The sequence below is a fragment of the Micropterus salmoides genome, unplaced genomic scaffold (genome assembly GCF_014851395.1).
Source record: "Micropterus salmoides isolate LMB-PRFRI ecotype aquatic unplaced genomic scaffold, ASM1485139v1 Ms_hic_scaffold_1, whole genome shotgun sequence".
In the NCBI taxonomy this organism is placed as follows: domain Eukaryota; kingdom Metazoa; phylum Chordata; class Actinopteri; order Centrarchiformes; family Centrarchidae; genus Micropterus; species Micropterus salmoides.
In genome coordinates this window covers 36,880,035-36,901,274 of record NW_024040040.1, presented here as the reverse complement: position 1 = coordinate 36,901,274, position 21,240 = coordinate 36,880,035, and the positions used below count along the sequence as shown (strand labels likewise).

The 21,240-nt window shown below is 41.3% G+C and overlaps 1 protein-coding gene across 2 annotated transcripts in view; it reads right to left on the bottom strand.

The window, feature by feature from the left end:
• ctnnd2a (catenin (cadherin-associated protein), delta 2a) overlaps positions 1 to 21,240 on the bottom strand; it is a 308,492-nt gene that overhangs the window by 195,381 nt on the left and 91,871 nt on the right. For both annotated transcript variants that reach the window (XM_038726010.1, XM_038726002.1), the window contains exon 3: positions 8,130 to 8,242. In XM_038726010.1, coding sequence (XP_038581938.1) covers positions 8,130 to 8,242 — 113 coding nt within the window. The remainder of the gene's footprint in view (positions 1 to 8,129; positions 8,243 to 21,240) is intronic.

Below are 21,240 nucleotides of genomic sequence, written 5' to 3'. Positions count from 1 at the left end.
GGTATATTTTTTCATTATATTTGGTTTCGGCTTCAGCCAAGAATTTTCATTTCGGTGCATCCCTACTTTTTTTTCCTTATATTTCCATGTGTCTTCCAAGACATGTTGAAACTCTGTGTTAACATCTCCCAGTTTTAACCATTATATCAATATATAAATAATTCAGCTATAGTATACTGCATATTATAGGCAAATGACATGTCATACTAAATTATTGTATTTGAATTCATCTTCCTCTACATATACAGCTAGTTATCTTGGTGATTATCTTAATTTGCAGGAACAACGTATTGAACTAGATTCCCTTTTTAATGTAATTTTATTTTCCTAACTTGACATCATTTGGTGCTATATCACTGTTTGCCCTGACATCTCCATAATGGTGAAAAAATAGATGAATACTAATTGAAATACATTATCCATTAATTTGGTGGTATACCCCTTTAAAAGAGCACTGAAGGCTTGCGCTGCACAGCCAGTCAGGCAGAAAAGACAGCAGGAGCAAATGTTTCCCACTGGCTGCCACTTACCACTAATGTTAGAGAAATGATAAATTAGTCTCGGCATGGCGTTTGGAGTCTACGTGTTTGCATGTGAATGTGTGTGCCAGTGTGTGTTTCCTTCCTTTAAAGAGTGTGTCGCATGCCAACAGTTCACAGTGTGAGCAGATGTTAGTCAGTAATGCCCTGGGTTTCTGCACCACAGTCATGCATTTTTTTAGGGTCCTTCGCTCTGAGGAGGAGTCCATGGAGATGCCTGAATTGCTTTATCGAGCGGAACACAACTAAGGACATGAAGGCTTGCAGCGGCTGCCAAGAACACACATAGACACGCAAAGACAAACACAGCCCTCACTCCAAGCATGTTCAATACAAACCCACAACAGAGGTTATACAAAAACCCACACATTTGGTATAGAAATACAGATTCAGACACATACAAAACTACAGGGTACTAGGTAGCTTTCACCCTGACAGGCTTCTAACAGAGAAATTGACCCACTGCTGAGTGAACATGGTGGCTGCTGCTTAAAGCCTATAGGAAACCTTGTCTGAGAGAATATAGACTGTCATGGAAGGAGAAACATACCTTTAGAAGGATAAGATGAGAGTAAGTATTTCATGAGATGTCAAAAATGTTATATAAAATATACAGTATAAAAGACCTCTAGTGTGTGTCTATGTAACCGTCTTCCAACTACCTCATCTGCCTACCTTCATTTTTACCCTGTGTTTTATTATAATACCTATTCACTCAAAGCAAACCACTACACTCTATATTTAGCTGCTCTCTGTCACTGAGACCCTGATGAAGGAGAGGAAAATGAGTGGTGATGTTGGAGACCATGGGAAAGGTTAGCGCTGTCTCTCTGAGTAGCATCAGACTTTCTGTGATCATTCACACACATATTGCAGACACTAATATCTATACTTGAAACCAAAAAAGGTAAATCAAAAAAAAAAGTCTGCATAGGATAATGTCAATCAAAATGGAACGTGTGTATGCATAAGCACAAAAAGAAAGACAAGTGCACATCACACATTTTAGTTGACACGCCTTGACAAATTTGAGTGCACACAGAAATGGATGTGGCATATAGTGAGCTGTCAGCAGTCAAAAGCTTAGCTAAGCCAATCCTCCATATCTGATGTGATAATCGTAAGATGAGGCAACTGTGATACAGCAGACTTGACAGCAGACAGACTATTGCTGGCACAGACACATGCACAAGCAGACCTTCTCACAAGTATAAAGCCAATGCACCCAAACACATGCACAAGTTCAGATAAAACCATGGTAAGTGTTTCAAGAAATAGCACTTTCACAGACTTTTGTCAGTAAAGAAAGTAAAGAAAATTAACACAAATATACATGGTCTGTAACGGTACATAAAACAGTATATATCTGGGTTTTGGGGACAAATACACATAGCGTTACACCTCTAATATAGTATAATACAGTAATAGGCCACATGCAGGGTTAAAATGGAAGATAAAGCTCTTCCAAGAGTTAAAACTTATTGAAAAGTTAGAAGAAGCCATCTAGATGGCTCTACTAAGACAAAGTCTCAGTTCTTTGCTTTCGTAGCTGTCCTTCCATCCATCCATCCTTAACCGCTTGCTTCCTGTGTACACGGTCACGGGGGGGTTGGAGCCAATCCCAGCTGACATCGAGCGAAAGGCGGGGTACACCCTGGAGAGGGCTTTCGTAGCTGTCTCATTCAAAAATATTGACTGGTCTATTCAAAATCAACAGTTGATACTGACCTACAGCTATGTGCAGCATGCTAACCTCCACAGCCCAGCTGTATTCCATCTAGGGCTAAAAGGATTCATCGATTAAATCGATAAAATCGATTAATAAAATTTGTCCAGTGTTTCGCTTGGAAATTTATTACTGTCGCACATCGCGCTTAAGCTGTGAACACGACGTGATTATAATGGAGCTGTTTGCAAAGTGAAGGAAGAGAGAGAAAATAATGAGAGCCAAAGAAGAAAGTGTCCAACGCATGGGATTATTTCATGCTAAAGAAAACAATAACTATGTAATGTTACTGTCCGTCCACCGTAAAACGAAACTTATGCCACCTAAGCAACAGCGCGACGGCACCTGAACAAAAGGGTGTCATGCCAGCATGACCACAGATAACAGTAACAGTAACTTTAGTATTTAACTGAAATAATGATTAATTGATGAGTTGAAGGCCAGCCAAAGTAAGCCGCAGTCCTCAGCTGAAAATGTACACTAGTGCGTTTGCTGTTCTCCTTTTTGGGCTGTGAGTTATAACCTCACAGTCATGAGTTAACTGGGTGTCGGGGAGATGCACCTTTTTACTCACCTCCAGCTCTCTCTGTAGCTCAGACAATCCCTGCTACCTGATCTGATGTTTGCTGTATGACACACTATGAATTTCCGAAAGGACTAATAAATATCTATCACCTATAAACGTGCACAGCTGATCCCGTTACGGGGGGTGGGGTGGGGTGGGGGGCAACGGTGCCAAGAAAAGTACTTCTTAAACGACGCATCGATGAATCGTTGAAATAATCTTTCGAAGCTTCGAATACTAAAATCATTGTTAGCTGCAGCCCTAATTCTTTCGTTAACATAGCTATCCTTATTTGCTAGACTCATTAAATGCTAGCTAATAACTTATTTGAAGGTCTCCGAGATTGAGAGCGTTGTGTTAAGAACGTAGATAAACTAACTTATCAGATTTAACTTGAATGCATTAGTCTTGGAAAAAATTGTGCCATGGTGTTCATGATACTAACCATTTAACTCTGGATTGATTTGAAAGAACAGGATTAGCTAATCGTAAAGATGGCGATTAAAATGTAGGTTAATTATTCAACTCATCTGACCTGTTTTAAACAGTCATGCAGTTACAGATTCATGCCGATCTGGAATCTGCAAAGGGTGTTTTATTTTGAAAATTTAAAAGATTCTCTATGCCGTTCTGTTCTGTGTCTGACTTCCTGCCTGGTTCATCTGCTCTGTCCTGCTTGACATGGCTTCAGTCAAAAATAGACTGTCAGTGAATACTGAACCTTAGCATATCGAATCATAATTGCAATATCTGACAAAAAAATCGCAATTAGATTTTTTCCCCAAATTGTTCAGTCCTAGTAAATAGCCACTTTCACACTGATTATTTTCCAGGAGTATTGCTCCAGTATGCCGGCTAGCTGCACTCTATGAAAGGTACAGAGCCGGAAAGGGTGGTCGGATTTGATCCGTCACAGGAACGTTGGCAGTAACAGAGACAGAACATGAAAAATCACAGCTGGCATGCCGGTGTTGTATTACACGTAATGGTGTTTTTCTACACCGCTGATTCCGGAAAGAGGGATCGCTATGTGAAAGCACATAGATAGATAGATAGATAGATAGATAGCTTTATTGTCTGTCCCCAAAAAAAAGTGACAGAAATTCTCCTTCGACAAGGCTCCTTTAAAACATACATTTAAACACATACTTCAAACGCACAATTAAAACCTACATTACAACAGCAGCTGTACAATGTCTATTTATTTTTTTTTGTTCAGAGTGGTTATTGCAGACGGTATGAAAGATTTCTTGTAAATGTTTTTTCTGGCAAGTGGAACTTTATATCGTCTGCCTGATGGCAGTAACTGGAAAGAGTGATGGAGAGGGTGAGAGGGGTCTCCTGTGATCAGGGTGGCCTTCCTGATCACAGAACGGTTGTGCAGCTCAAATAAGGGGGGTTGTGGTGAGCCGATTATCTTGCTGCAGTGGTTTATTATACGGGAGAGTTTGGTTTTATGTTTGACTATGAGGAGGTTGTACCAGGATGAGATGTTGAAGGTGAGAATGGATTCAATGAGTGACGAGTAAACCAGAGTTAAAATATCCTTGCTGACATGAAAAGTCCTTAATTTCCTCAGCAGGTGGAGGCGCTGTTGTGCTTTTTTGAACACGGAGTCAGCATGTTGTGCGTAGGACAGGCAGGTGTCGATCTCAGGTACTTGAAGGACTCAACCTGCTCCACCAGCTGACCCTGGATACTGAGAGGCTGGAAGAGATGGGAGGATGTTTTAACTTTGCTCCCACAGCACAGTTCCTTTGTTTTTGTTAGACTGAGCTCCAGGGAATGATCAGTGAATGTTTGGACCAGGTTGTTGATTGCCTGTTGATATTGGGACAGGGCATCAGTGCCAGTCAGGTGTGCCACCAGGGCCATGTCATCTGCGTACTTAAAAAGTGTTATTCCTTCACTGCTGCAGGAAATGCTGTTAGTATAAGCAGAGAAGAGAATGGGAGATAAGACACAGCCCTGGGGGAGTCCAGTGTTTAAAACCAGCTTGCTGGAGTTAAAACCATTTAAAAACACCTGTTGTGGTCCGTCTTGTAAAAAACTCTTTAACCATAAAAACGATAATACAGTTGCGAGATTATGCCGCAAACATTGGTTTTGTATAAATGACTGAATGCGGCATATTGGCAGATATTCTTTCTGCGCTTATTGCGTAATCTCTGTATGAAAGTGTTTATTGTGTTTGTGAGACAGAGGGGGAGCAAGTGAGAGGACAGGCTGAACGAATGTCTGCGCTGCAGGCAATGAAAGCCAATGTATACATGTGGAGGTCAGCGTCGATATACAAATGAATCAATGTATGGGAAACGCTGAGATGTAACACAGTGTATGATTAAGGTGACAGAAGCGTCATGTGTATTTTTCAGCAAAATTATGTGTAGGTTTGTGGCAATATTTTTGAACAGTTGATTGAGTTATTGACATATTGACAGTATAAGCTAGGGCTGACCCCCAGTAGTCGAACATTCGATGCTTTGATGGGCGGAGCCTGATTTGACTGTCAATTTCACAGTCGAAGCTTCGCAGTGAAACAAGGATCAGCCATTTTGGTGATATTGGGGTGCTCAACGTCTGATTTTACATAATACTACCAGTTTTCTCCTAATAAGTTAATATACAGCCTATTACAATATACATTTCAACGTTTAATGCTGTAAATAAACATGTAAAAAGAATAAAACTTCCAAGTGCGTTAATAAATCCAAAATTGTAACCCTAACCCTGGGTCGTCAGTGCGCATATGTAGGCGTAGCGTGTGTGTGTGTGTGTGTGTGTGTGATGGCGGAAGAGGAACACTTGCTGAAGAGACTGAGATCCAGCTGCACTGGTGTGCCGAGTTGTCCGCACCTCGTGGGACTTTCGGATAATTTATTTTATCGTTTTTAAATAGCCGGCTACTTGAAATAGACCCGCGAGGAACCGCGACGTGTATGTAGTTGTCGGCAGCATGGCATGCACGCAAAACACACTCAAGACCGGTGAATGACAGGCGAGAGAGAGAGAGAGAGAAGGGTCTTCAAAAAGCCTCAGTTTAGCTGGAAATTTACAGTGTAAGTTGAATGAATAGAGACTGCAGCTCTGCAGCTTCTCAAGATTAAAGCGGAGCTACCGTGTGTAACTCCCCCTCCGCTCGCAATTGCCGCACACAAAAACCCAGATGATTCGACTATCAGTCGACTATAGCCAGGACTTGACGATTCTGATTCGACTACGTCAGTAGTTTAGAGTCTAGAACCCTAGAAACTTTCACCAGAAGGTGTCATCTGATGTATCCCATATTTCCACTAAACTTTACTTTTACTCAGGATTTTTTTTTTACAGGGAAGCAAAGCTTGTATGAGAGAGAATGCGAGGTGTTAGTGAGGAGAGCCGCAGACATTGAGCTGAAGGTTTGAACTGTTAGCATAAAATTCAATATTTGTTAGTCGCATACATATCCCCTCCTCCAACCATCCCTTTATCTTTCCCCCCTCTTTCTATAAAGAGCTCTCTTTCCCTCGTCTGAAAATAATTTTAGCAGCAGAAAGGTCCAACTTGTAAATGAGGACCATAATAAAGTATTTTGAAGGGTTTCAGGGCTGTGGCCAATATTCTAATAAATGCTGCAATGTGACAAAGGGGTTCCAGGAAGTGTAATACCAAGGCTTGACCCAATCCTCTCTTGCAAAGCAAAGTCTAAGGTTACGTTCAGACTGCAGGCCTTAATGCTCAATTCCGATTTTTTTCACAGATCTGATTTTTTTGTTTGACAGTTCACATTGTTGTTTAAATGTGGCCCATATAGACTCCAGTGTGTACTCTCCACGGCCTGAAAGTGACCCGTATGCGCAGAAGAACAACGTCACACGCAGCACGCTGTTATACAAAAGTAAACAGAGCCACAGAGGATAGCTCCGGTTAGCTCACACAATTTCATCGTCCTCTCACGGGTCACATTTCTCTCTAATTATGACAAATTGTTTTTGTTTTTTGATTATAGTGTGTATATATGTGTTCTCTATACTGAAGCTATACTGTAGTCATTACAGTTTCTGGCACTGTATAACACATCTGCCCAACTCACAAACGATACAGTCTCTCTCTCTCTCTCTCTCTCTCTCTCTCTCTCTCTCTCCCTCTCTCTCCCCACAGTGTCCGCACGCCGGACAAGTAGCGTGCATGTAACTCAGAATAGAGCTTATGGTTCAGTGGATTTCAGGTGGAAGAAAGGGAATTTGTAAGCAGATGATTGTGAGGTAGAGAAGAAAGAGAGCCACATGTTTAATAATGGCTTTTTGAGGAGAGCTTTTCGTTCACCACGGCTCCATCTACAGCAGAACTGTGACAACAGCTGCCTGAATGTCTAGACTCAGGTCACATTTAAAAAGATCCGATCTGTATAGCATTTGGACCACATATTAAAGTGGGTGAAGGTGTGTGCTTTCACACCCTCAGCAAAGTTGCCAAGGGTTGTGTTGATGTGTCTGTTATCTTAAGCCCTCAGCAACTAGCATGCTGTTTGCGTGTGTGTGGTATGCGAGTGTGCATGTTTGTGATGCGTGTTATCATAGTCTCACATTGTTATGTCATGCGTCTGTCTGCATAGTAGGGTTGGGTGATTGGGTGATGAAAATTTCCATCGGACGATGTCTACATTGAAACATCGGCCCAACCCTACTGCATAGTATGTGTGTAAAGCTCCCCACAAGCTCAGTGTTATTTCCCCTCATGTAAAACTATCAATGTCCGTGTGTACTTGTGTGTGAGCCTGTTTATCTGTGTGTGTGATTTTGCCTGCAACCTCAGAGTTGTCCCAATCCATCCAGCTGATAAATGCACCCAGTAACAGGGTGGAACAATGTTCTTTTCCAGTAACACTCACCCAAGGTGTGTACGCCATAGAGTGTGTGTGTGTGTGCGTGCGTACGTGTGTTGGGGGTGAAGGTACATAATCGTGCAGTCAGTATTAGCGTCATGAAGGATCGAGAACCTCTTCCATCATGCTCTAAGTTTACACATACATACAAACCTAACATGCACACTTGTGTATACACTCTTGTGTATGTGTGATAAAGCCAGGGGAGATACATTATGACCCCCAATGTCCAACATACACACTCAATGTATGTTTGACCTGACAGTGTTTAAGGACATACACACACACACACACACACACACACACACACACATACAATAATATCCTTTCCACACAAAAAAATCCCAACCACCACACACAAAAGATGGGGACAATGTGTATTACGTGTTCACCCCACCACCGCCACGACCACACACACTAGTGTTTGCATGTTACCTGATGCTGCTCATGCTGCCTGCCTCTGATCCCAGCTTGCATCTCTCGAGCTGGGTGGCGACAATCTGACGCTCAGCCTCAAGTTCCCTGGTCAGGCGTTCAAACTGAAGCTCCTGAAGAGATAGAGAAATAGTGTGTAAGACTGAGCAAGAAAGGGAGTAAGATTGAGATAGCTCTGGGGAACTCCTTGGTATGAAAGTTTGGAACTGATTTTAAAGTGCATTTCTTTACTTCAGAGATATCAAAAACAAAATAAAAATGTTTTCTTTCCCTTCAAAATCGGTCATTAGCGGGAAAAGGGTGGGATATTATAGCAGTTAAACCATAAATATAATTTTTTTATGTACGATAGTAACCCTTTACAGTCACGCAATAGTCCCAGAACATTATTTCAAAGTGAATAATAAGTTGCTTTGGGACTGCAGCCTACTTGGGAGAAGTGAAGCATTGTCAGCCGCAGGTCATGGAAACAGCTTAGGGTGGGAAGAAAGCTATGCGACAATGAAGTGTGATCACTAAGATGAATGTGACTGACAGGTGAGAAAAGTGTTCTAAATGTGTGAGCAAAAAGTCCTTTAATCCGCTGTGTGGTGCGGGAGAGATGTCAGCTGGAGTAGTTGAAGCACTCCACCTGAAACTGGGTTACAAACTGTAAATCTGTCTAACGAAGATATTTGTGGAATTCCTTCATGAAATGTGTTTGTTGTTCCCAGAGGAGTTGTTTTCCTGTGTGGTTTGAAAAGTGAAACAACCTTAAAAAAGTAGATGCACAAAAAATAAAACAAAAGGGTATTTTTGTGTTTTACAGGGTAGCTGGTAACAGAAGTCGCAGAAGAAATGATTACACATATACTGGTTGTATAGTCTATTTTATAATACAAGATATGTTGTAGGTAATGACATTTTAGGCATTTGTATATAAATATAATGTAGTGGTAATGCAGTAAAAATACTTCACTAGTGAACTAGATGTGAGGGGAAGAATAATACAGACTACAGACTACATTCAGTGTCTAATGTAACATGTATGCACTCAGTGTCTAATGTAACATGTATGCACCTCTACTCAAGCACTGGAGGTGCTTGAGTAGAGGTGCAAACACTAACACTTCCCAGGTGCCCTGAACTCCCAGTCCAGGTAGAGTCAGCTATGACCACTAGACTGAGCTAATCAGATAACGGCAGCAGTTAGCTGTAACTTCCACAAAAAGTAACGCTATCTGTTCATCAGCAAACTCTGTAAATAACAGAGAGGTGAGGCAGAGCAGCTGGGGGACATGAAGAACTTTAAGACACCTAACAGTTACAATTATTTTTCCTTTGAAGACAGCGTAGGATGCAGGCAGCGAGGCAGCTGATATTCAATTAATTGGTTTGACAATTTTGTTAAGAAAAAAAGTATCTGAATTCAGCTTCTCAAATGTGAATATTTTTTGGTTTCTTTACCCTTTTGGTTTATACTCTGTGTTGCCCTAAATGGTGTTATGTGTGGTTACAGTCAGGTTACACCCAAAACTCTGTTAGGAGCTGCTTGCTTAAAGCTGCATGGATGGTAGATTGTGGGAGAGATGTGAGTGCGTCACTCATAACCGAACCCTGTTGGTGTGTGCGCTTATTCATTAGGTATTTAAGAGGCTTGCTGACAATTCCATATCACTCATACAGCTTTGAGCCAGACAGATGAGATTTCAAACCAGAAATCAATTTGTGTATGCATGTGCATGCATGAGTATGTGTGTGTTGCATTGCAAGTTAATCACAACCACATGGAAGCAGATCAATAGTGCAGTGAACTCCACCCCAAAGAAGACATTGTGCATGTATGACTGAGTGCATGTGTGTGCGAGCCCCAGAGGGGTCGAGAGAGATGTGTGAGCGAGACGTAGAGAGAGTGTATGCTGGTTTGATTGGTTTTCTCAAAGCCATTTGAAGCTCTGAATGAGTTGATCCCCCAGTCGCTATCTCAAGTCTCCAACCTCAATCCCCTCTCCTCCCCAACACTACAGAGCACAATGCAATTCATCTCCCTCTCTCCCTTACCCCTTTTTCCTGCACGCTTACAGCAACCACTTACTCATAAATATGCACACTCTTTCTTTTCCCTCTTTTCCCGTCTTCCTCTCGAACACACATTTATGTTCTTGCTTGCTCCCACTCCTCTCTTCCTTTCTCTTGCTTACACACACACACACACACGTACACACATTCACTTAAGTGCCAAAAGCAAGCCCCCAACATATACATCTGTAGTAGTAGTAGTAGTTCATTGATCTCACAGTAGGAGATTCCTTTATCTGTGAGGTATTAGCGCATGGAATATGAAAAGGCACTAGTACACTGCTCATATGCTGTAAGTAAAACCTGCCATTACACCACTAGCCACAATCCCACTTTCTTCCCACTCCTCTCTTAATCTTCTCTCCATTCACTCGTTTCCTCTTTCCAGCAACTCCTCTCTAGATTTTCCTTGCTCAACCTGTGACAAGATAAATCTCATGCGGTACGTGTGAACAACAAAGTAGCAGGTTCAGCCACCCCTATGATGTGCAAAGCGTGGTGACGCTGGGAATTTGAGCAGGGTCTATTAAACCCTCTGGACCCGTAATTCTAAATTACAGCTCTGTTTTACAGTGAGGTGCCTTGCTTCAAAGCCCTGCTCTGCTCCCCACAGCAGACTGCTTTGTCACCTTGTTTGCCAGAGCTGCAACTGTTTTAAATTCTCAGGTATAAAAATGCAAATCCCTGCACCTAAAGTAGCATTATGCTAATTGATGATATATAATGCCTCGGAAAAGTATCTTAAATGCCTTTAAAGGTAGCATAGTAATGCTTGAATGCCAAAACAGATTGTATCAGGGTAAAATGTGTTAAATTATGCATATCCCTTTGTCACACTTTTATTCACTCACATCCCTCACCCTATGTACTAGTATGTTATTGGAGGATAGTAACTGGTATTTCTACCACATAATGAATTTAACTGACATTTTACATGCAGGTGTGCAATGCCATTAGCTGAAACCAAAAAGACAGTAAAGAGCACATTTGAACTAATGTAGGAGCTGGGGATGCCTCATTCATTGGTTTATGAACTCTGTGCTGCTCTTTTCTCTATAATTATGGATGCTCTAAAGCTCCTCTAGAGAGCTTTTTTTAGATACAAAAAACTTTGGTTTATGCGATTTGACCTACACCCCTCTATTTGTATTGTATTGTATGTACTGTACTGAACACCACTGTAACAGCAGTCACTTCAGATAGAAACAGCTGCCGTTCCACACTGCCAGAATAGTCAGCAACACTTGTTGCAAAACAATCACACTGTCATAATTACACCAATTAAGACATCTTAAAAAATGATTTGCAACTTCCCATCAGAAAGTCACTGTAATGTTTTTGAGAAGAACTTATTTTGTGGACTTTTAGCACAGCACACATCTGCCAGCAACAACATTTGACTCAGTAAAAGCTCATTCACTTACCAAAGTTGTGAAAATCACGAGGTGCAGTAAATTCAACCTGACACAAACATAAAGTGAACAGATGTAAAGTAAATTATCATAAACTGGTAATGTAAGGAAATATTTTAACAACATTGTGAGTATGTGGGGCATTTTCTGCAACAGAGTGAGTCCTTGTTTCAAGGTACTGACATAACGTAAATGTATCTGGAATGAAAAAAGAACCATATAGAAGTACAAACTCTTGGCATGCTTAGAGAGATGTAAATTATGGAATATATTATAACTAGACAGAAAGGTATGTCATATCTGGGCCACACAGCTGCTAAAAGCCTAAATGCTGAGACAACATCTTTAACATTATCCACTTAGAGAAGTGAATTTGGAGACAAGCAGTATTTTCCTGTCAAAAAATGTAGAATGTTAAAATGTTACCCCGCTATGAACTGTGTTCTGCTCATTCCATTAGTTGTAGCCTAGTTACCAAAGAACCTGTTTTGTATGTAGTATATTTTACCTTGAATTCTGCATGGACCACACAGTTCAACAGATCCAAAACAGACGAGTTGAGAGTTTCAGCTGGTACTCCTTTTGCTTGATCTGTGTTTTCTATCAAAATGCACAACGTGTAGGATTCCACTATGTTGTGCATGTGTTGTGAGTGTGCGTCACTGCCTCCCACCCAGGAATGAATAGGAGACAGAAAGCAGCACCTGCCTCAGCCACAAAGGTCTCTATGGCAACTGTAGAACCCCATCCACCCCCACCCCCCGGCATTATAAATGAGGTCCTGGCTCCTCCCACACACAGTCCCTGCCCTTTCACGTACCTGCACTGCTCTCACAGAGGTGTATGAATGTGTTTGAGTCTTTGTCCAACAAAAAGCCGAGGGTCGGAGCTGAGGGCAAGCCACCAGTTTTCTCTTCTTTCTTCCTTGTAGACAGAAATAATGTGTATTGTTTAAAATGTTGTTTGATCATTCACTAACATAGTGTAAGATGTAGGGATGCACCGAAATGAAAATTCTTGACCGAAGCCGAAACCAAATATAATTTAAAAAATTGCAGAATACCAAATACCAAACACCAAACAAGTACATTCAAATTTTTCAATTTATTTTGCTTTTTTTACCATTGCATAAATTAAATAGTCAAAACGTGCTTTTTACTCAGTGTTTCCCACAGGATTTGGAGACTATGGTGGGTGGGTCCGAGGCCTAAGAGGGACCAGTAAAGTAAATTACGTGTGTCCATTTACTTTTAATGTACACATGTAATATGTTTTATACTTTCTGTGAATATAATCCAAAAAACGGACATGTGTGTCTTCGAACTAAATTCATCGAATCCGAGCCAATTTGATAAATAATGTTGTATGTGGTTCTTGTATCGTGTAACATGAAGCCTTCAAGTAGGACTCTCATACTACAACACTTGTCTTTGTAAAGAGAGAAACTGACAGGATAATGTCGCTAACCTGCCTGTCAGCTCGCACTAGTCCGTTTCAGTTACCATAAAGGCTTGAATACGTGTGCAATCCAAATTTAGGTGCAGCTAGCTTAATCGCCTTCTCATGAATGAGTGACAGAAACACTCCAAGCGGGTCAGACCATTTGTTGCCTTTTCTAAGAAGTCAGCCGCAGGTGGAGTGGATATGCTAGGAGACAATTCAGCAGAACAGTGTCTGCAAACGGTGATTTTTGCATCTTTCTCAGACACTTTAAAATGCTTCCACACTGCCGACATGTCAATGCAATTGTTCGGTAAAATTTATTCGTTTTTTGACTTATTAGGCCGAAAGTGCTTTTTTTGCTATTTTCAGCCAATTAATTTCGCTGGCCGAACATTCAATGCATCCCTAGTGAGATGCTGTCTTTTTCCCTTTCTATACATACATATCATATAATATAAACTTTAATGAATCAACAGTAGCAGCAACCACACAAAGGCAGTGTGCTTCAAACATACTTCTTTCTGGTGACTGAAAAGTGACTACTTGGGTAATTAGCAAATGTTTACGGTATGATAACAACCAAATTTCATATTGTGTTATATCATGAAACCTGATATCGCTGCAACCCTACTTTATTGTCCTCCATTTTAATTTCACCACAGCATTAATTTCCATTATTTTCTAGAATGTTTCATTAGGTAATTACTGCTAATTGAACAGCTACACAGCAAGGGAAAAGGTGCAATTACAGCTCTGTGCACATTCAACTCTTGCATTCTGTATTATTACCAAGACACAGCTGCACTTGAAATTGAAAGTAGAGAAAAATTGAAGGAAATAATTCGGACAGTATAAGCATACATTGGCTTGCTAAGTCAATCCCAAATGCATATACAGTATTTAGTAATATATATTCTATATGGGCACTTACTGTACAGATATGCAATTTGCACCTGTGTACGTGTGTGCATGTTCATGTGAAATTCTCCACTCTGCTTCAATGTCCTTCAGCAAGGTACTAAACCCTAGCAGCTCTGGAGGCACAACAAAGGGATGATATCTGACCTCCCTATGGAGGAGGGCAAGTGAAAAGGAAACCCCCCAATAGAGATAAAGAGAGCATCACATTATCCAATATTAAAGCCTCTGAGCAAACTTTACTTAAAAAAAACATAACCAAACTACACAGAATGAAGACAAAAAGCTACTTCTTTCAAAATCCCAAGTTAACTATTGATATTGACAGCTTTTCACAAGGTGACATTCCACATCAGTGAACAGAATAAAATGGCACACAGTTCTTACTGCAAGACAGGAAATAATGTACACTATGACAAATTGTTGAGGAAATCATGACCAGGTAGACAGCCACAATACAGCCTAATAAAGTGCTCTTTGTCATTTTCATTTTGTCTATGGAAAGTATGTACTTCATATCTTGATCAATAGAGCATTACAGAGCATTTCACACAGGAAACATTTTACAATACACAGGCGATAAATATGGGAGGCTAACATAGTGAAGCAGAATTCATGATAACATAACAGAGGTCCATGGATCAGAGCTCTAAATGGGATAAATAGAAGCCATGGCCTCGTTTTGTAAGTATAAGAACTAACAGCAGTATAGTTCTTTCTCCATTAAAGCTAAATTTTCCTGCTTGCCACCATAAAGACACTGTTTGCTGTCTGTGCATGATTGTCTGTGTGTCTAGAGATAAGGCCCAATCATTATAAAGTGGCCTATGGGCAGCTATTAACAGTGCTGTTTTTGGATGGGAGACAAAGGGCTATAAAACTAGAGATATGACCTTCTAGTTGAGAAGTAACTCTCTCTCACGCTTTCATTCTTTCGCTCCCCTTTCTCAATCAGAGTGGAATGAAGGAGTGGGGAACAGGAGTGTGAATGGGAGCTGGTAGAAAGGTCACTCTCCTCTCCTCTGTCACTCCCATGCATATTAAAATTACACACAGTAGCCATCGCCCCGGTTCCTTCTTTCTATACTTACAGCTGTGGTTGATGAAGCCTAGGTATGGTTCGCATTTAGCTGGGATCCATTTTTGCCCCTCACCCTCCCCGCTCTGCTTGTCTTGTCTGTCACTTTAATGAGTGTGAAAAGTCAACCACGAGTCAGGAGAGAGGCAGCAGGGAGAGTGGTGGAAGGGAGCAAGGACCGGAGGACAGGAAAAAGCGAGTGGAGGGAGAAAGCAAGGAAGAGAGACAGAGGAGACTGAGACCTCTCTGTTGATGAAAATCCCATGAGATGATGGCCGAGGGGGGATACCTGTTCCACTCCTTCTGCATGTGCATGTGTGTGCAAGAAAGAGAGAACAAGAAAAACAGAAAGAGATGAAAGGAAAACAGATTACCAGAATGGCCTGACCGTGTCAATTAGTTTTTTTCCCCTGAAACAATATAGGTATTGTGTGCCTGAATCTGAACACTAGGGTTTACTGTTACCTGCCATCGGGCATGTGCGTTTATGTTCTTGTATCTCTATCTTCTAACAATCTAACAAACACCAGGTTGTAGACTTTTGAGTGAGGGATATTTTTTGTGTGAAGCCACTAGGGTTAAGTTTTGCTTTAAGGATAATTCCTGTTTATTGCAACTAGAATTGTATTTTCATAGGTTTTCCCATTGTTTCTATTTTTGTTTCGTTATTATAACACTGAATTTACTGCAATAATTGCTGAGATCTTGGAAAACAGCAACATCACCAAAAAATAGTCAAAATCCTATTTAGGGGTTGAAACAGGTTTACATGGCTTAATTTTCAAAAAACACCATATTTTTTGTCATACTGCGCATTGCTGCAGCTCCTCTTTTCACCCTGTGTTGAACGCTTTGTTTTAGCTATAGAGTGATACATCTTGTCTCTAAATGATCTTTGTTGAGAGTTGCACATGCGCAGTTCCTATTTAAGGACTACTAGCCAATCAGAAGCAGAGAAGGGCGGGTCATGAGAAGCCGGTAAACACGGCTTCGGTTCAGCTGTATATGTTGCCGACCAGCTTGGCTACATGGACTGGAGCAAGAGTTTCAGAGTGGAGAGTTATTAATCTGTAACAAATGTATCTTTCATCCATAAAGCTATAACTGTGCACTTTCTCTACATCACAGTAACAATTTTATGTCCATTGACTGCCTGGAGGGTAGCTAGTGTTTGGAAGGGAGAGGAGAGGTGTGCTGCAGCTCAGCGGTTTTCCACCAGGTTTTTGAGGGTGTGTCGGACTAGCCGCTTGGCAAGTGTTATGTGACGCACATTTATATGGACTACAAACAAGCTGTTTTCAGGCAGTTCAGAGCAGAGTTTTCTGTGGGAGATAGGAACTGCCTCTGGGCTGGACTTTGGGCTTTTTCACTTTGCAAACCTATTACATGAACAAAAAATATATAAACCGCATGAAAATATATAAAACTAAGGAGAGGGAAAAAGCCAAAAAGCATAATACCACTTCTTTAAAAAAGAAAATGGTCGTACCCATAATGAACAAAGTACTGTAAGTATCAGTCCTTCCTCCCGTCCTCCTCCTACCTCTGCTGCTGCTGATAGAGAGGAGTGACTGGTTGGTCTCAGCCTATTGCTGAGTTTACAAGGACTTTCAAAAGTTTTTTCTGAATGTATTTACAATAATATTTATAATTATATGAAAAAATAATAATTATTTGTGTTTTTGCTTTCAAGCTGATGCTGAATTAAGTGGAGATTATTATTATGTCTATAGCACATAGAAAACATATGGTATTGTATGGTATGGTATGGTATGATGCAAATTAGTGACAACCGTCATAAAACAGTGCTTGCAAAAGGTAGGTACGTATTGAATATGCACAAACTGGCAGTTAAGGAATACGCTATCTAGGCAGCAGTCTGAATGGAAGTGGTGTGATGCGAATTCACAACAATTAAGGCATTAAGGGGTGAAGGTACATGGCAAACTTGTTTATAACAATTCGCTATTAGCTGAGCTAGCACATCTTGCCTGTGAACCACCTCCCACCACAGCTGTGGAGATGAGAGACAGAGCAGATGAAAATATTGCTTTCTACGTGTTTATGCTTAGGTGTATTGATGAAGTATATTCAGTGTTGGTAGGCTATTACTCGTGACGTGTAACTAATCACATCAGTGCTGTGGACCCGTATTCTTATCGAGTTACAGGCTGTTACAGGCTTAACTGTTTGGGTAGTTATTTTACAGTTCACTTTTGTTCCCTCTTTCACGTAAGAAAACAAGATCCAAGTAATAAACAGGAATTATCTTTTAAAATAAGAGCTGATTTCAGATTATGTAATCAAGCACAGCGTTAGTTCAGGCAGGCAACAAAGTCAGTCACAGCTCGCAATCCCAGCACATCAGCTCACAGCTCAGCTTATTCCTCTCTTAGCATTCATTGGCAAATTTCATATAAGGCGCCTTATTTAAGCTGCTGTAGCCTGCCCTTGCTGCTTCCTCTGCAAATAGCTCATAACCCGCCATCATTCCAGCTCCGCCTTTCAGGCCGTATCTAATAGGGATGCACGATAATTATCAATCCGATAAAGTATAGGTCGATTGGGCATATTTTCATTATCGGAATCATATCGTGAAATTAATTTTGGCAGAAAATTTAGCTGATCAGAATCAAACAATGCTAACACGTAGTTCACACTACACGATTTTTAGCCCAATTTACTGCTTGGCAAGCTCGTCGTTATGTGTGAACTACACAACAACGCATCAAAACAGCTCCCCTACACATTTCTGACACATCACCGACGTCTGCCAGATATCTAACATGCCAAATATCTGGAGGAGTAAGCCGACTCGACATCCACATCCAGCCAATGAGAGCAGGCAGCTACTTTTTCACCGCAAAACACGTTTCACTCCCATCCAGCACTCTCTGTAGCTCAGACAATCCCTGCTACCTGTGTGTGCTAATCCATCCTTTCACCAAGATTCTTTGTCTTTATAATTACGATTTTTATAATAACAAACAGCTGTTTTGTGTGCAGGTGATTTGCGCACTTCCTGTTTCACATTTCACGTGCGTTTTCTTGACAAAACGTGGTTTGGAGACCAGCGTCGGGTGACAGAGTCCTTGTCAGCTTGTGTAGTGTGTGACCTCCTGTCACCGATCAGTCACGTAGTGTGAATGCCACAACGACTTCAAGACTCCCGTCACAAGCCGGCAAGATGTGTAGTGTGAACGGCACGGCCATCAGCCGACACTGAAAGTCGTGTAGTCTGTACGAGCCGCTGCTGTTGTTGCGATCTGGGTGTCATGTTGCTGCATGTGCGTACAGCCACACGATGCAGTGCAGGCAGCTAGGGCCAAACAAACATGTTGTCAAGGTTCAGATGTTTTTCACTGTTTCAGAAGAAGACAGCTTTGTTGCATATGGCATCAGTCCTTCCTCCTGTCCTACCTCCCTCTCTCTCTCTGCTGTGATTCACTGCAGTTAATAATGTGTCAATTTGAAGCTACATGGCAAACTAAGCAGAACAGTTTTCATTTAGCTATGTACATTTAGCTAATTGCCAAGCTAGCGTTAGCACTGTGATGTATTGATAAATCTGATCTGATCTGATTAATCATGTAATTTGGTATATGCCTCCTCTGTTCTGCCTCAGGCTTTCCATGTAGGCACGTGGAAGGGCAGGGAGATCCCAGAACAGAGCCATACCGCCATACATGACTACAATGGCGCAAATATCAGTTCTTTGATGAAAGTTGTCCTGACTGAACTTAAGTAGGGTTAATATTATGGGTGGGCATTTAAAGCAAAAATTCTATTCGATAGTCACTGGGAACTATTTGACCATTCTTCGAAGATGATGAATGGTGGCGAAACGCTGTGGTGCCGTTCATACTGTAAATAGGAACTTTATTTCCTCTGCAGCAGTGAACACAATACACAAACTGAATGTGTCACACACACATTTTACCAGCAGTACAAACAAAGGAAAACATATTTTTTAAAACATTAGAAAATAGTGGCATAAACTATTAAGTTTTTTAAAATTTACCAAATATTCGAAGATTTGAAATTCGTGGTCTGTCTCTAGCTAATATTTGTCTTAGGTACATAAGAATGTCAGTGTGGGGTCCTCATATAGACAGAAAAACAAGAATGTGTGTGTGTTTGGGTGCATGCATTGATTGTGTTGCACTGTTGCATTGTGTTTGTGAGTGTCTCTGTGTGTCAGTGTGTAGACAGGAGATAACCATCTAGAAAATGGTAATGCTAGATAAAGAAATATTATACAGCTCGGACTGGCATCCACTTTGCTCACTTACACCTTTCTTCTTCCATAAGACATGATTCATTACTGTTACACACCAGGGATATTAGTCCTTCCTATTGTAGAGATGACGGGCTTTTTCTGTATCAGCCTGCTACTGACCTCACAAAACTAGATTCTACTAGACCAAATCCAAACATTGGGACACATCTCTAAGGATTGAATCCGTAGGATCTACATTCAAGCAATGATAATATTTTTAATAAAGCCTATGTTTTGTTGCCAAATACCACCAAATGAAGTCAATCACAGTGAAGCAGATAGACTTATAACGGCTTAATGTCACATCCTATCCTGAGAGGACACAAGGGCCTTTGTAAATAAAAAAAACACACATCACATAATTTAAAAGAAAATATGCGTGAAGACTGAATTACCTACTTATTTCTGTCATTTTCACAGACAAGTTCATTGGCAGTAAGAGCAAACGTCTCACAGAGACAGAGAAGGTTGAGGCAAGATTGCCGACAGAAAGTGCCCCATGCTTTGAAGTAACTTTTACTAGAGACCAAACCAGTGGCTGTAACACGGTGGATCAATATATTTGACTGTCACAACCCGAGTGAAATGACTCGTTTCGCTATCAGAATGTGATCCATTCGGCTGATAACATTTGAAATGGCTGCGTGATGGTTCGTTCGTTCTGCGAGCATAAATATTGTGTGGCTGCTTCCACACAATATTTAGTGTTGATATGTTATCACTTGTGACTTGTAACCAATCAGCTAGTACTGTGGGCGTGTCATTGTACTCACCACCCTGAGGGCTCGAGCAGACAGAGAGGCTTCTGCATCAGAGCCAAAGGAGAGCATTTTTTATTATTTAATTATATTGCCAAACTGTTTTTAAAATGATCAATGCAGATTATTGGAAAAATGCTGAATATCGGCACAGATAATAGGCCAATCCGATTATTGGTCTACCCCTACTCCACATCCAGCATCTTCACCTCCAAGATCGTCTGAGACCAGCCACCTGGACAGTTGCTGCAGCAATCGGTTTGAATAACCAAAGAATTTCTACACAAACTGTCAGGAACCGTCTCAGGGAAGGTCATCTGCATGCTCGTTGTCCTCATCGCGGTCTCGACCTGACTGCAGTTCATCGTCGTAACCGACTTAAGAGGGAAAATGCTCACATTCGATGGTGTCTGGCACTTTGGAGAGGTGTTCTCTTCACGGATGAATCACGGTTTTCACTGGACGGGACAGATGGCAGACAGCGTGTATGGCGTCGTGTGGGTGAAAGGTTTGCTGATGTCAACGTTGTGGATCGAGTGGCCCATGGTGGCGGTCATGGTATGGGCATTGTTGTGCCATTCATCCACAACCATCACCTCATGTTGCAGCATGATAATGCACGGCCCCATTTTGCAAGGATCTGTACACAATTCCTGGAAGCTGAAAACATCCCAGTTCTTGCATGGCCAGCATACTCATTGAGCATGTTTGGGAGGCTCTAGATCAGCGTATACGACAGCGTGTTCCAGGTCCTGCCAATATCCAGCAACGTCAAACAGCCATTGAAGAGGAGTGGACCAACATTCCACAGGCCACAATCAACAACCTGATCAACTCTAAGGAAGGAGATGTGTTGCACTGCATGACGCAAATGGTGGTCACACCAGATATTAACTGGTTTCCAGACCCTCCCGGACCCCCCCCCAATACAGTGAAACTGCACATTTTCAAGTGGTCTTTTATTGTGGCCAGTCTAAGGCACACCTGTAGCTGTCTGATCAGCATCTTGATATGCCACACCTGTTAGGTGGATGGATTATCTCGGCAAAGGAGAAGTGCTAACTAACACAGATTTTGACAGATTTGTGAACAATATTTGAGAGAAATAGGCCTTTTGTGTACATAGAGAAAGTCTTAGATCTTTGAGTTCAGCTCATGATGAATG